Source organism: Trachypithecus francoisi, unplaced genomic scaffold (assembly GCF_009764315.1).
Source record: "Trachypithecus francoisi isolate TF-2019V2 unplaced genomic scaffold, Tfra_2.0 Lachesis_group0, whole genome shotgun sequence".
In the NCBI taxonomy this organism is placed as follows: Eukaryota; Metazoa; Chordata; class Mammalia; order Primates; family Cercopithecidae; genus Trachypithecus; species Trachypithecus francoisi.
In genome coordinates, this window is record NW_022681453.1 from 152,287,521 (window position 1) to 152,300,338 (window position 12,818).

Below are 12,818 nucleotides of genomic sequence, written 5' to 3' on the forward strand. Positions count from 1 at the left end.
AAGCAGTAGGCATTATTTTTTGTTTTGTTTTGTTTTGTTTTTAGAGACAAGGTCTTGCTCCATCACTCAGGTTGGAGTGCAGTGGTGTGATCACGGCTGCCTGCAGCCTCAAACTCCCAGGCTCAAGCAATCCTCCTGCCTCAGCCTCCTGAGTAGCTGGGATTACAGGTGCATACCATCATGCCCAGGTAATTTTTTTTTTTTTTTTTTAAGAGACAGGGTCTTGCTATGTTGCCTAGACTGGTCTCAAACTCCTGGCCTCAAGTGATCCTCCCACCTTTGCCTCTCAAAGTGTTAGAATTACAGGTGTGAGTCACAGCACCTGACTCATGGTAGGTATTCTGATCCCTGTGAGAAAGGAATACATTATCCCTCCAACAATGTCCAGCACCTGGATATCTTCTCCATTAATTTTTTTTTTTTTTTTTTTTTTTTTGAGGCAGACTCTCATTCTGTTGCCCAGGCTGGAGTGCAGTGGCACAATCTCAGCTTACTGCACCATCTGCCTCTCAGGTTAAAGTAATTCTCCTGCCGCAGCCACCTGAGTAGGTGGGATTACAGGCGCCTGTCATCATACCTGGCTAATTTTTGCATTTTTAGTAGAGATGGGGTTTCGCCATGTTGGCTAGGCTGGTCTCGAGCTCCCGACCTCAGGTGATCCACCCGCCTCAGCCTCCCAAAGTGCTGGGATTATAGGCATCAGCCACAGCGCCCGGCCCTTCTCCATTAATTTTGATGCTACCCTACAATATTTCCCTGGCTACCTTCCTTTATTAACTATTTGTATGAGTTTTCTACTGATGTGTAACAAGTTACCACAAACTTCGTAGCTTAAAACAGTTCATTTATTAGCTTGCAGTTCCGTAGGTCAGAAGTTCTAGCACAGCAAGGCAGGGCTCTTTGGTCAGGATCTCACAAGGCTAATAAAATGGAGATGTTGGTCAGGCTACATTCTGATCTGCAGCCCATGGTCCTCTTCCAAGCATACATGGTGATGGCAGAATTCCGTTCACTATGGCTGTAGAAAGGAGGCCTCTGTTTCCTTGCTGGCTCTCAGGGAGAGGCAGCTCTGAGTGCCTGCAGTCCACCTGCATACCTTGCTCCTCCATCTTCAAAGCCAGCAGGGTGCATGGAGGCCCTCTGTGCTTTACAGTTCTGATTTCTGCTGTCTCTAGCCTCTATACCCATATTGAAAGGACTGGTGTGATGAGGTCAGGGCCACCTGGATAATTTCTGTTTTGATGAACTCAAAGTCAACTACCTGGTAACCTTTTTTTTTTTTTCTGAGCATCTCACTCTGTCACCCTGGCTGGAGGGCAGTGGCGTGATCTTGGCTCACTGCAACCTCTGCCTCATGGGTTTAAGCGATTCTCCTTCCTCAGCTTGCCAAGTAGCTGGGACTACAGGTGCCCGCCTCCACACCCAACTCATTTTTTGTATTGTTAGTAGAGACCAGGTTTCACCGTGTTAACCAGGATGGTCTTGATCTCGTGACATCATGATCCACCTGCCTTGGCCTCCCAAAGTGCTGGGATTATAGGCGTGAGCCAACACGCCCGGCCACTAGTAACTGTAATTAAAACTCTGAAGTCCCTTTTGCCCTGTAACATAACACAACCATGGCAATGACATCTCATCATACTCACGGGTCTTGTCTACACTCAAGGGGAGAGGATTATACAAGGGCAAGCAAGGGTCATTGATGGGGGGGCCATCTTAGAATTCTGTCTACCACACCATTGGCACAATCATTCTCTAGTCCCAGTGTCTGTGCAAGTAATGAAACTGAATTTGATTTCCTAATCCTCATCAAGATTTTTTCCTGGGGCCTGGTGTGGCAGACGCTTCAGCTTACCCAGCACCTAATCTCACTCCCCCTCTCCTTTAATATCCCCCAAAACAGAGACTGGAAAATGAAATACTATATTTTTCAGCCTCCTTTGCTGCTAGAGGTGAACATGTGACATGGTCCTGGCTAATGGGCTATAAGCAGATATCTGTGGATATTGTTCTTTTCTCCTCTTTTCTCTTCTCCTGGAATGTAGACTCAATGTTTGGAGTTGCAACAGCCACTTGTGACAAGGAGGAAAAGGCCAAGAGATTTTTTTTTTTTTTGAAACAGGGTATCGTTCTGTCACCCAGGCTGAAGTGCAGTGGCATGATCATAGCTCACTGAAGCCTTGAACTCCTGAGCTCAAGCAATCCTCCCACCTTGGCCTCCCAAGAAGCTGGGATCACAGGCATGCATCACCACACCTGGATAAGTTTAAAACAAAACTTTTTTTTTTTTTTTGAGACAGACCCTTTCTCTTTCATCCAGGCTGGAGTGCAGTGGTATGATCTTGACTCACTGCAACCTTCACCTCCCGCGTTCAAATGATTCTCCCACCTCAGCCTCCCAAGTAGCTGGGATTACAGGCGCCCACCACCATGCCCGGCTAAGTTTTGCATTTTTAGTAGAGACAGGGTTTCAATATGTTGGCCAGGCTGGTCTCAAACTCCTGACCTCAGCGGATCTACCTGCCTTGGCCTCCCAAAGTGCTGGGATTACAGGCGTGAGCCACCATGCCCAGCCTAAAGCAAAACAAAAAAAAATTTTAAGAGATGGGGTTCTCACTATGGACTGGTCTTGTCCTCCTGGGCTCAAAATGCTGGGATTACAGGCCTGAGCCACCACACCCAGCCCAAGTCAGGAGATTTTTAACAGAGGTCTTGTCCGGGAGATTGCTGAACTGCCAAATCTATACCAAAATCTGGTATTCTGTTATATTTAGCAGAAAGAAATCCCAACTTATACAAGACTACATGAGTCTCTGAATGAGAAGAAACTAGCCAAACTTCCAAAGCTACAATGCCTTAACTTTTCTGGAAGAACCGCTTAGACTCAATTAGAGTTCAACCTCCATCATCAGGGTGATTTTTCCTTGTTACCTCTTCGATCTTAAACCTGTTTTCTGTTACTTATAACAGCGTATCTGAAACTGAGTATTTTATAAGGAAAATATTTTAAAAGGAAAGGAAGGTTGAGGGGCCATGTCTGGTGAGAGGGTGAGAGCCTTCTTGCTGGTGGGAACTCTCTGAGGAGTACTGAGATGGCTCAGGGCATCGTATGGGGCTGAGGGTGCTGATGCACTAGCTCAGGTCTTTCTTTCTCTTCTTATAAAGCTACCAATTCCACTCCTGTGATAACCTGTTAATCCACTCATCTATTCACAACTGCAGAGCCCTCATGATCCACTCACCTCTTAAGGCCCCACCTCTCCAATACTGCCACACTGGAGATTAAGTTTCCAACACATCAAATTTTGAGGACTCATTCAAACCACAGAATTAATGTTTACAGTAATTCTGTAACATAGTATCTTGACATCACAACTGAATGTGTTACAGAAGCCCTGTAACTATGTTATCTGTCTTTTCTTTCTGTGAAATGTTGTGAATATAATGACCTTACAATCTACTTGTGAGCCCAATTATATGTGTGGGAGCTGCAATAAATAGGAAACTAAGGGGGTTTACTTAGCTGTGCAGAAGGGTAAACGGTGAAGGAAGGAGGCCTTCCTTTCTCCTCTCTTTGTTTTTTATGACTTCAAATCTTGCTCTCCATCTCTCTCCCCTCACCCTTCCTGATGGTCCCCTGGGCTTCCGTGGCAAGCCCGGAAACTGGGGCATAAAACTTGGATGAGGCAAGTGGCCTAAACCCTGAAGTGTGGACAGAGAGGGACATAGAGGTAAAAGGGCCAAAGGTCTGTAGGCAGTGAACCTCTCTACTAAATACGTTCCTGGTAGTGGACAGCACTGGGGAGGCACAGAAAGCTTCCTGCAGGTTCCAGAAGAGCCGGAGAGCTGCACCCAGGAGCCACAGAAGGAGCTGTCCTTCCAAATGGCCATGGCCTATGAACAGAGCCTGAGGAGACTGAGAAGGGAGACTGGAGTGAGCCAAAACTCTATGTGTCCCCTAAGCCTCCAGCGAGGTTGAGATATAGCAACCATTAGTGTGATACATGTCCATGGGCGACTCAGAAGGAATGCTCCTGCTCGGCACAATGGACAACACAAATGCCAAACTGTGAAGTGCTGCACTTCAGTTTTCTCCAGCCTAGGCGGACATGGATCTATGATTCACTGCGTTCCTGTGTTCATAGGAATGTCCCAAGAAGGCAAACATTCTGTCACCTCCCTGGCCTGCTCCCCCTTCCCGCGCACGGAGGAGACAGTGTTATTTCAGCTCCTCCCCATTCTCTGCCATTGTCTACTATCTTTCCTTCCCACAGGATCAACACCTTCTCTGCTGGCTTTTGCCTCACCATCTAAACCTGCTCTGCCCTCCCCGTCTCAAAACTCCATTTCCCCACTGTGTCCCCGTCTAGGGACCAGTCTCCCCTTTCCAGAGTCTCATTACCTACTTCAAGATCAATCCAACCTTCACAGTCTGCGTTGAGACCTCACCTTTCCCTGACACTGATTTCCTGATTGCCAAATCCCACAGGTGGTGTTACCTCTTTGCAGCACTTACCACACCCTCCTCCCTGAAATCCTCTTCTCTGGCTCCTGTGGCAGAGGCTGCTAGTTACCTGCTCAATATCCAGCCTTTCTTCATCCTTACTAACTAGAACCCCCTCCTTCACCCCGCCCCAAGTTCCACATCTACGACGTAGGCACACACGGCCTGGACATGAGCCGGGTGATCTTCTACTCAGCCCAGATATAATTCACTAATTATAATCGCTTAATTATAATTCCCTTTTTAACCAAAAACTTTCACAAATGTCATTTGTCAGCTTCCCCTGCAGCTAGGGAGTGGCCAGATCACAGTCCCAGCCAGTGATATCTAAGCAAAAGCTTGTTGGATGGAGCTTCCAGGAAAGCTCCTAAAGGGGGCCACACTCAACTGCTGCATGCATGTCCATTGACTCCTGACCCTTCCTCCTTTCTCCTCTGTGGAACAGGGCCCTGATGGCTGGGGCTACAGCAGCCATCCTGCAACACATGGAAAAAGCTAGAATTATAAAGATGCAGATCCCATTATCCTGCAGCTGCTGAACTAATGCTGGCAAGTGCTTATTTCCACACCCTGTTACATAAGACAAACAAACCTCTGTCTTGTTTAATCTGCTGTTATTTGTGTTTTCTAGGATATGCCCCTGAAACCCATCTCTAACTGATACAGCTCCTGTGACTATATCACTCCTGCCTTTCCTCCTACTTCTTAAACCTCTTCAGGGCCTCTTTTCTTCTGTATCCCCTACATGTTGGTGTTTTTCAGCATCTGTTCCTGGTCTTCTTCCCCTACTCTTTCCCAGTGACTCAGCAGTGCCCTCTGCTTCCCAAACCATGGTGACTCCAAATCTCCATGTCTCTCCCAGGTCTTCCTCCACAGCACCAGGCCTATAGGTCTAAATGCCCAGTGAACATCTCTGCCTGCCCCTTCTACAGGAACCTCATAGACAACATAATCACAAATTAACTCCCCAGCTTGCCCACAGATCTGCTCTTCCTTCTGGCCACTGGCGCTAGAGACCCTCACTTTCCCCTCACCCCCATACCCAGCCGCTCCTGAAGTTCCATCAGATCTCTTTCCAAAACCTCCAATTTGCTCCCACTTCTTTCATCCCACTGTCCTGTACAGACCCCCATTATCTCTTGCCTGGGCCACTCACTACCTTAGCCTCCTAACTAACTTCCCTACATATACCATCTACCTTCCAAATTGTTGCTGCATTGGTCTTTTTAAGACAGAAATCTAATCATGTCATTTCCCTTCTTAAATTAACCCTTCAAGATCCCGTCTTCCCCTACATGAAGGCATTCCAGCGCCTGTGGAAGCCCAGTCCTTCAGTCTTGTCAACATCCCTTCCCTCACAGCTACATAAAATCACCACAGCAGGCCGGGCGCGGTGGCTCAAGCCTGTAATCCCAGCACTTTGGGAGGCCGAGACGGGCGGATCACGAGGTCAGGAGATCAAGACCATCCTGGCTAACACGGTGAAACCCCGTCTCTACTAAAAATACAAAAACTAGCCGGGCGAGGTGGCGGGCGCCTGTAGTCCCAGCTACTCAGGAGGCTGAGGCAGGAGAATGGCGTAAACCCAGGAGGCAGAGCTTGCAGTGAGCTGAGATCTGGCCGCTGCACTCCAGTCCGGGCGACAGAGCGAGACTCCGCCTCAAAAAAAAAAAAAAAAAAATCACCACAGCAGTTTCTCAAACTTGCCATGATTTTTCTCATTTCCTTGGGGCCCTGTAGGCTGAAAACTGTACAAAAATAAGGTTTTAAGTAAGCATTTAAGAGCCAGATTTGAGCCCTTGTCTTGCTGTGGAATCTCCCACCTTTGTGCACAGAGCCTCAGAGGTAAAGATGTTGGAATTCCAGAGATTCTCCATTGTTCACCTAACATAATCGCTTCATTATAATTCCCTTTTTAACCAAAGAATTTTCAGCAAGTCACTTTGAACCAAACTGATTAAAATAAACATCAGTTGCCTTTGTTTTCTTCTATATATTTTCATTTAAATTTCATCTTCATCCAATGCAAAACATTTGCCAATTCCACACCAAAGAGGAAAGGAGAGATTTTTCTTTTAATGTTCTAGTTGTGAGAGGGTAATTCTTTTTCCTTCTTTCTTTCTTTCTTTCTTTTTTTTTTTTTTTTGAGGCAGATCTCTCTCTGTTGAGCAGGCTGGAGTGCAGTGGTGTGATCTCGGCTCACTGCAACCTCAGCCTCCTGGGTTCAAGCAATTCTCCTGCCTCAACCTCCCGAGTAACTGGGGTTACAGGAACCTGTCACCACGCCCAGCTAATTTTTGTATTTTTACTAGAGATGGGGTTTCACCACGTTGGCCAGGCTGGTCTCAAACTCCTGACCACAGGAGATCCACCCACCTCGGCCTCCCCAAAGTGCTGGGATTACAGGCGTGAGCCATCACACCCAGCCAGATCATTCTTTTTCTTATCTGATTAAAGTTTACCTCCTAGGATCATGGAATTTTAGAGTCCAACCCCTTCATTTTCCAGAAAAGGAAACCAAGGCTCTGTTGGCTCGGGAACACAGCACCACAGAGGTGGTTATTGATGGGACACACCCGGACCCTGACCATGGATTCAGCTCTTTCCATCTCATCATGAAAGCACAGGCCATCCCCAACTCACAAAGGAGGCTCCCCCGTCCCCCGTGAGAGGACAGCAAAGTAGCCCCCAAATAGCCAATGAAGCCAATCCTCTTATACCACTCCTCTTAAGGCAAGACGACAACATAAGCGCTTTAGGGAAAAAAACCAAAAGACTTAAGTCCAAGGCTCTATTTGCCCTGGGAATAGAAAAGCCCTCTCCCCTCTTTTCCAACTCTGTGCCCCACACTTGGGGCAGGTGGAGAGTCACTCACCCTCTGGGTGACGGGCTTGTCACCCTTCATCTGCACAGCCAGCCCCAGGTCAGATAACCTGCAGTTGCCGAGGTCATCCAGAAGCACATTCTCAGGCTTCATGTCCCGGTAGACAATGCCGAGTTCATGGAGGTGCAGCATCCCACAGGCTATCTGGGCTGAGTAAAAGATCACCCGGCTCATGTCCAGGCCACGTGTGCCCACGTTGTAGATGTGGAACTTGAGGTCACCCCCATTCATCAGGCTCATGACAAGGCAGAGATGGGTCTTGCTCTCAAAGGCATAGGCCAGAGAGACAATGAAAGGGCTGCTGACCTTCTCCAAGATTTCCTTTTCCAAGAGAGCCATCTTCTCGCCACCTTTCTTCTTCAGCCGTTTCTTGTCCAGTTTCTTACAGGCATACATCTTCCCAGTGTTTTTCACCTGGACGGCACATACCTTAAAGGAGAAAGAAAAGAAGAGAAAGAGGTAGAAGTACATGATACTGGAGAGAGGTAGAGAGAAGATGATAAAGGAGGAGGTGGGTGGAAAGATGTCAGGCATTGGAGAAAGGAGAAGCTGTAAATAAGTGTTCTCAAGAAAAAGTGGGGACTATGGTGAGATACTCCTTCACCTCACTAGGCAGACCTTCATAAAAAAATACAGGAAAATATCAAGTGTTGGCAAGGATGTGGAGAAACTGAAACCTTTAAGCATTGCTGGTGGGAATAAAAAATGTGGAATGTTTGGTGGCTCCTTAAAAAGTTAAACATAGTATCACCATATGACCTAGCAATTCCACTCCTGGGCATAAATCCAAGAGAATTGAAAACAAGTATTCAAACAAATACTTGTGCATGAATAGCAGCACCACACACAATAGCCAAATGGTGAAAACAACCCAAATGTCCATCGACAGATGAATGGCTACATGAAATGTAGTATATCCATATAATGGAATATTATGCAGCCATAAAAAGGAATGGAGTACTGACACATGCTACAGGGTGAATGAACCCCCAAAACAGTCTAATGAGTGAAAGAAGCCAGACACAAAAGGTCACATATTGTGTGAAACATCCAGAATAGGCAAATCCCTAGAGACAGAAAGCAGACTAGTGGTTGCCAGGGCTGGAGGAGGAGAGGGATGGGGAGGCACTGTTAATGGGCACAGGGGTGATGAGAGTGTCTTGGATCTAGATTGAGGTGTTGGTTACCCAACATTGCGTAGTGCAAAGTGCCACTGCACTGTACATTTTTAAATGGTTAATGGTTAGTTTTATATCAAGCAAATTTTATCTGAAATTTTTTTATTACTTAAAAACAGAAAGCTGGGCACAACAGTGGTACAAAACAGGTTCTCAACCTTCCTTCAAGATGAGTGTTTTCTTTCTTTCTTTCTTTTTTTCTCTCTTTCTTTCTTTCTTTTTTTTTTTTTTGAGAGAGAGTCTTGCTCTGTTGCCCAGTCTGGAGTGCAGTGGCATGATCTCGGTTCGCTGCAACCTCCACCTCCCGGGCTCAAGTGATTGTCCTGCCTCAGCCTCCCGAGTAGCTGGGATTACAGGCATGCTACCACACCAAGCTAGTTAGAGTGTTTTCTTAAATATCCGTTTTTCTCACAGTACCTTCATAATCACAATTTAGGGGAAATGGAGATCTTCTGTCATACATTGCTATCATTCTCCGAAGTGTCCGGGCATCTCAGCATGTTCCTGATGGAGACCCATGACAGAGTCTCGGCCAAGTCTACATTTTGCTTGTCTCTCTCATGCCATTTGTGTTTTATTTTACACCATGGCTACAAGGAAGGGGGCTGGGGAGACGGGGCTAGAAATTCTCCACATGTGGTCCTGAAATTAGTTCTAAGTAACGAGATTAAAAAAAGAAAGGCAACATTACCCCCTTTCATGCTCTATGTTTCACCTTCTAGCCTGGCTACTGGGAGACACTTACCTCCCCAAAACCACCTTTCCCCAGCACTCTGAACTCAGTGAAGTACTTGTCTGACACTGGTTGCATCTCAAAGAGTTTCCACTGCAAAAACTTGTCATAGAAGGGGCTGGTCAGGAAATCCTTAAAGGGCTGCTCCTGCAAGAAGGCCATGGCCTCAGACTTGGCCAGTGTCACTGCGGCCACTCGCTCTTCCTCAGTGGTGGCTGCTTGGCACTTGGTGGCCACAGCCTGGCTGAAGAAGGGGTGTGGGTTCCCTGGGGCAGGGCCACTTGCACAAGCAGCCACCAGCCCCTGCAGCGTGCTGTCCTTGGTAGGTCCCTCCTCGGCCAGCTCCCAGTTCTGCACGTCCTCTAGGAAGGTTGCCGCCTCGCGGAACATGGGCACAGTGGCTAGGAAGTCACGGAAGAGGCGGCGACCAATGGGCTGCTGCTCACACAGGCTGTGGAAGTTCGGGGACAGCTTCTGGCGGAGCTCCGTGCAGCCCTGCAGCCCGGGCAGGGCCAGGCTGCGCCGCCGCCGCTGCAGCTCCTTGCTGTCGCAGTCCGAAGACTTCCGGGCCTGCAGGTAGGCCGTGTTGGCGATCAGGTTGTCCAGGGCCCCCATGTCCACCATGGCTGAGCACGGGCCACACTCCCAGGGAAAGCACAAGAGGACTGGAGGGCTGCTGGCTGCTTTCCCTTCCCCGGGTGAGACAACGTCTGGGAGATTTACAGTGAGCCCTGTGGCCTGCGGGTAGGACCCATGGAGGGTGTGAAAGAGGTTTCTCTTGTAAGAAGCTTTGACTGGCTATATATAGCCCGCCCGGAACTGCACATGACAGGTCATGCTCCCACCTGCCAAGGCGGAAAGCTGCTGGGACACCTGCTGGGGCCACCTCCCCCACTGGCCCCTTCATCTTAGCATCTTTCTCCACATAGCCCTGTACCCTGAATATCTAGCTAGAACCCTGTTCCAAGGAAGTGATCATACTGTTGTCATCTAATTTGTTGCTGATGCAGTAGTTTAATCTGTTTCTAATTTTACTTGTTTCCTACCAGGCTCAAGCTTTGTAAACTCCTAGGAATAGCAGGTCAGGCAGAGGAACTGTGAGAATTCGGAGCAGTTTTCTCCCAGGGTCTTGCAGCCTGACACGAAGAGCAGGTTAGAGGGGATGTTTTGAGCTTTGAGTCCCGAGATGTGTTCCCAGAGGCCCTAAGGACTCCAGTGTTGGCCAGTGCAGATGCACCCTGAATAACTTGCAAAAATCCTCCAGCCTTCTTAGCTCTGAGGAGTCTGTGACCTGGAGTACCTTGGGTTAAAAGAGGGGGCCATCTCTACCCAAAACGTACCATGAAGCAGTATAAGCAGAAAAAGCCATATTCCTGAAATGAAGGGAGTTGGCCCGGAGTGTCTGGGCTCTGAATGAGACAAGAATTTTCCATGATCCCAAAGACAGAAAGCACGTCACTCCCGGCATGCGGTCGCGACTGTTCCAAGGGTACAATCTAACGAGCAGACTCTGAATGCTGAGGAACCTTCGCGAGGAGATCAAGAGCAGTGAAGTTTCAGACGTGGCCCCTTGACATCTTTGCCCATGCGCCCCACCAAGCGAGGAAGCTTCCCTCAACGGACGATGCTTGGAGCTGTCACAGACCTCGGCCTCATCAAGACAGAAATTGATCTAGACAGAGATCAGGCTAAGAACCTCTGCTCCAAAAATAACAACCTGTGTCCCACAGGGAAAGGATACTCAGGCTTTTTCTTCACAAAGCAAGGCTAAGGCAGCTTAAAAACAAAGTCATTCAGTATTATGCCAGAGTGTTTACAAGGGGAAGAAAAGAAAGAGGGAGAAGGAGGGGGAAAAAAGCTGGTCAGTCTTTTTCTAAACAAACAACCGCTAGCATACACTTTGTGAAAACATAGTCATGACCGCCTTGCTCTGCCTGTCAGAGCCTCTGACTGTTCCCCTAGAGCAGATACACACTTGGCCTCATGCTACCAGGAATTATGTAATGAACTCGTGGGTGCCCTTTGGCTTTGCACCGCTGCGCTGGAAACTATCACCTCTGCCGTGGAGTTGGGTGATCTGCACTGGTGCCCACTGCTCTGAACCATGCTGTCTGCTTTGAAACCCACACAGGAAATGTTGGTACTTTTCTGTTCTTTATGTTACCCCGGTCCACATTGTTCAGTAGTGAAAAATTGGTCTGAGAATTTCTTCGGAGGAGCAAATGCCTTTTCCCGTGGTTCTTAGGAATGTAGTGGCAGCCTAGGAGGGTAGAACCTTGAGAAAATGGTAGCATTGATATCACAGAGATATTTAAACTTATCACTGGGGAAAAACATGCTTTCACTGGTGAATATGTATGCTATGAACTCCTTGAAGGTCTATTTAAAATGAAACATTTTCTTTTCTTTTTTTCTGTTTTGAGACAGGGTCTCACTCTGTTGCCCAGGCTAGTGTGCAGTGGCTCAATTTCAGCTCACTGCAGCCTCGACCTCCTGGGCTCAAGGGATCCTCCCACCGCAGCCTCCTGATTTGCTGGGACTACAGGCATGCACCACCACACCTGGCTAATTTTTGTATTTTTAGTGGAGACATGTTGCCCAGGCTGGTCTCAAACTCCTGGCCTCACGTAATCCACCTACCTCGGCTTCTGAAACTGCTGAGATTACAGGCATGAGCTACCATGCCCGGCTGGAACACTTTCTGTGATTGCTAACAATAGGATCCAGAGCTTTTCCCAACTTAGTGAAACAGTAATTATAGGTTCAACTAAAGAACAGCATTGCATTCTTATATTAGAAGCAGAGCACGCACTTTGTCAAAAGTGCTGGGCACAGTCAACATCCCTTGCACCAAGTGGGGAAACGTACCAGAAACCTGGGGTTGGAGATGTGGCCCAATAGTTACAAGCACTAAGTCCAGCACTGCTTGGGAAATCTGAATCCTGGCTTTAGCAAGTCCTAGCTGTGTGACTTTCAGCAAGTTACTTAACTTCTCTGAGCCTTAGTTTCATCATTTATAAAACAGGTAATAAATGTTGATTCTTGGGTAAGCTTTGAGAGAATTAAATGCCAAATGCCTGGCACAAAGAAGTGATCAAAAGTATTAGCTTTTAAACCACGACCATCATGCCAGGCATGGTGGCTCACGCCTGTAATCCCAGTACTTTGGGAGGCCGAGGTGGGTGGATCATGAGGTCAGGAGATCGAGACCATCCTGGCTAACACAGTGAAACCCCGTCTCTACTAAAAATACAAAAAAAATTAGCTGGGCGAGGTGGCGGGTGCCTATAGTCCCAGCTACTCAGGAGGCTGAGGCAGGAGAACGGTGTGAACCCAGTAGGCGAAGCTTGCAGTGAGCTTAGATCACACCACTGCACTCCAGCCTGGGCGACAAAGCAAGACTCTGTCTCAAAAATAAATAAATAAATAAAAATTAATAATAATAATAAATCACGATGAGCAATCATTAAAATTTAGTCCAAAATTCTGCTTTTCTAATATGCAGATTGGAGAGGACAA

General features: G+C 47.6%; 1 protein-coding gene across 1 annotated transcript in view; it reads right to left on the reverse strand.

Annotated features, from left to right (window-relative positions):
* Positions 1-10,095, reverse strand: part of GRK7 (G protein-coupled receptor kinase 7) — a 40,738-nt gene extending 30,643 nt beyond the window's left edge. Inside the window, exons 1-2 of the mRNA XM_033212457.1 lie at positions 9,312-10,095; positions 7,380-7,817 (exon numbers count right to left, since the gene is read on the reverse strand). Coding sequence (XP_033068348.1) covers positions 7,380-7,817; positions 9,312-9,923 — 1,050 coding nt within the window. The 5' untranslated portion in view covers positions 9,924-10,095. The remainder of the gene's footprint in view (positions 1-7,379; positions 7,818-9,311) is intronic.
* Between the last annotated feature and the right edge of the window lie 2,723 nt (positions 10,096-12,818).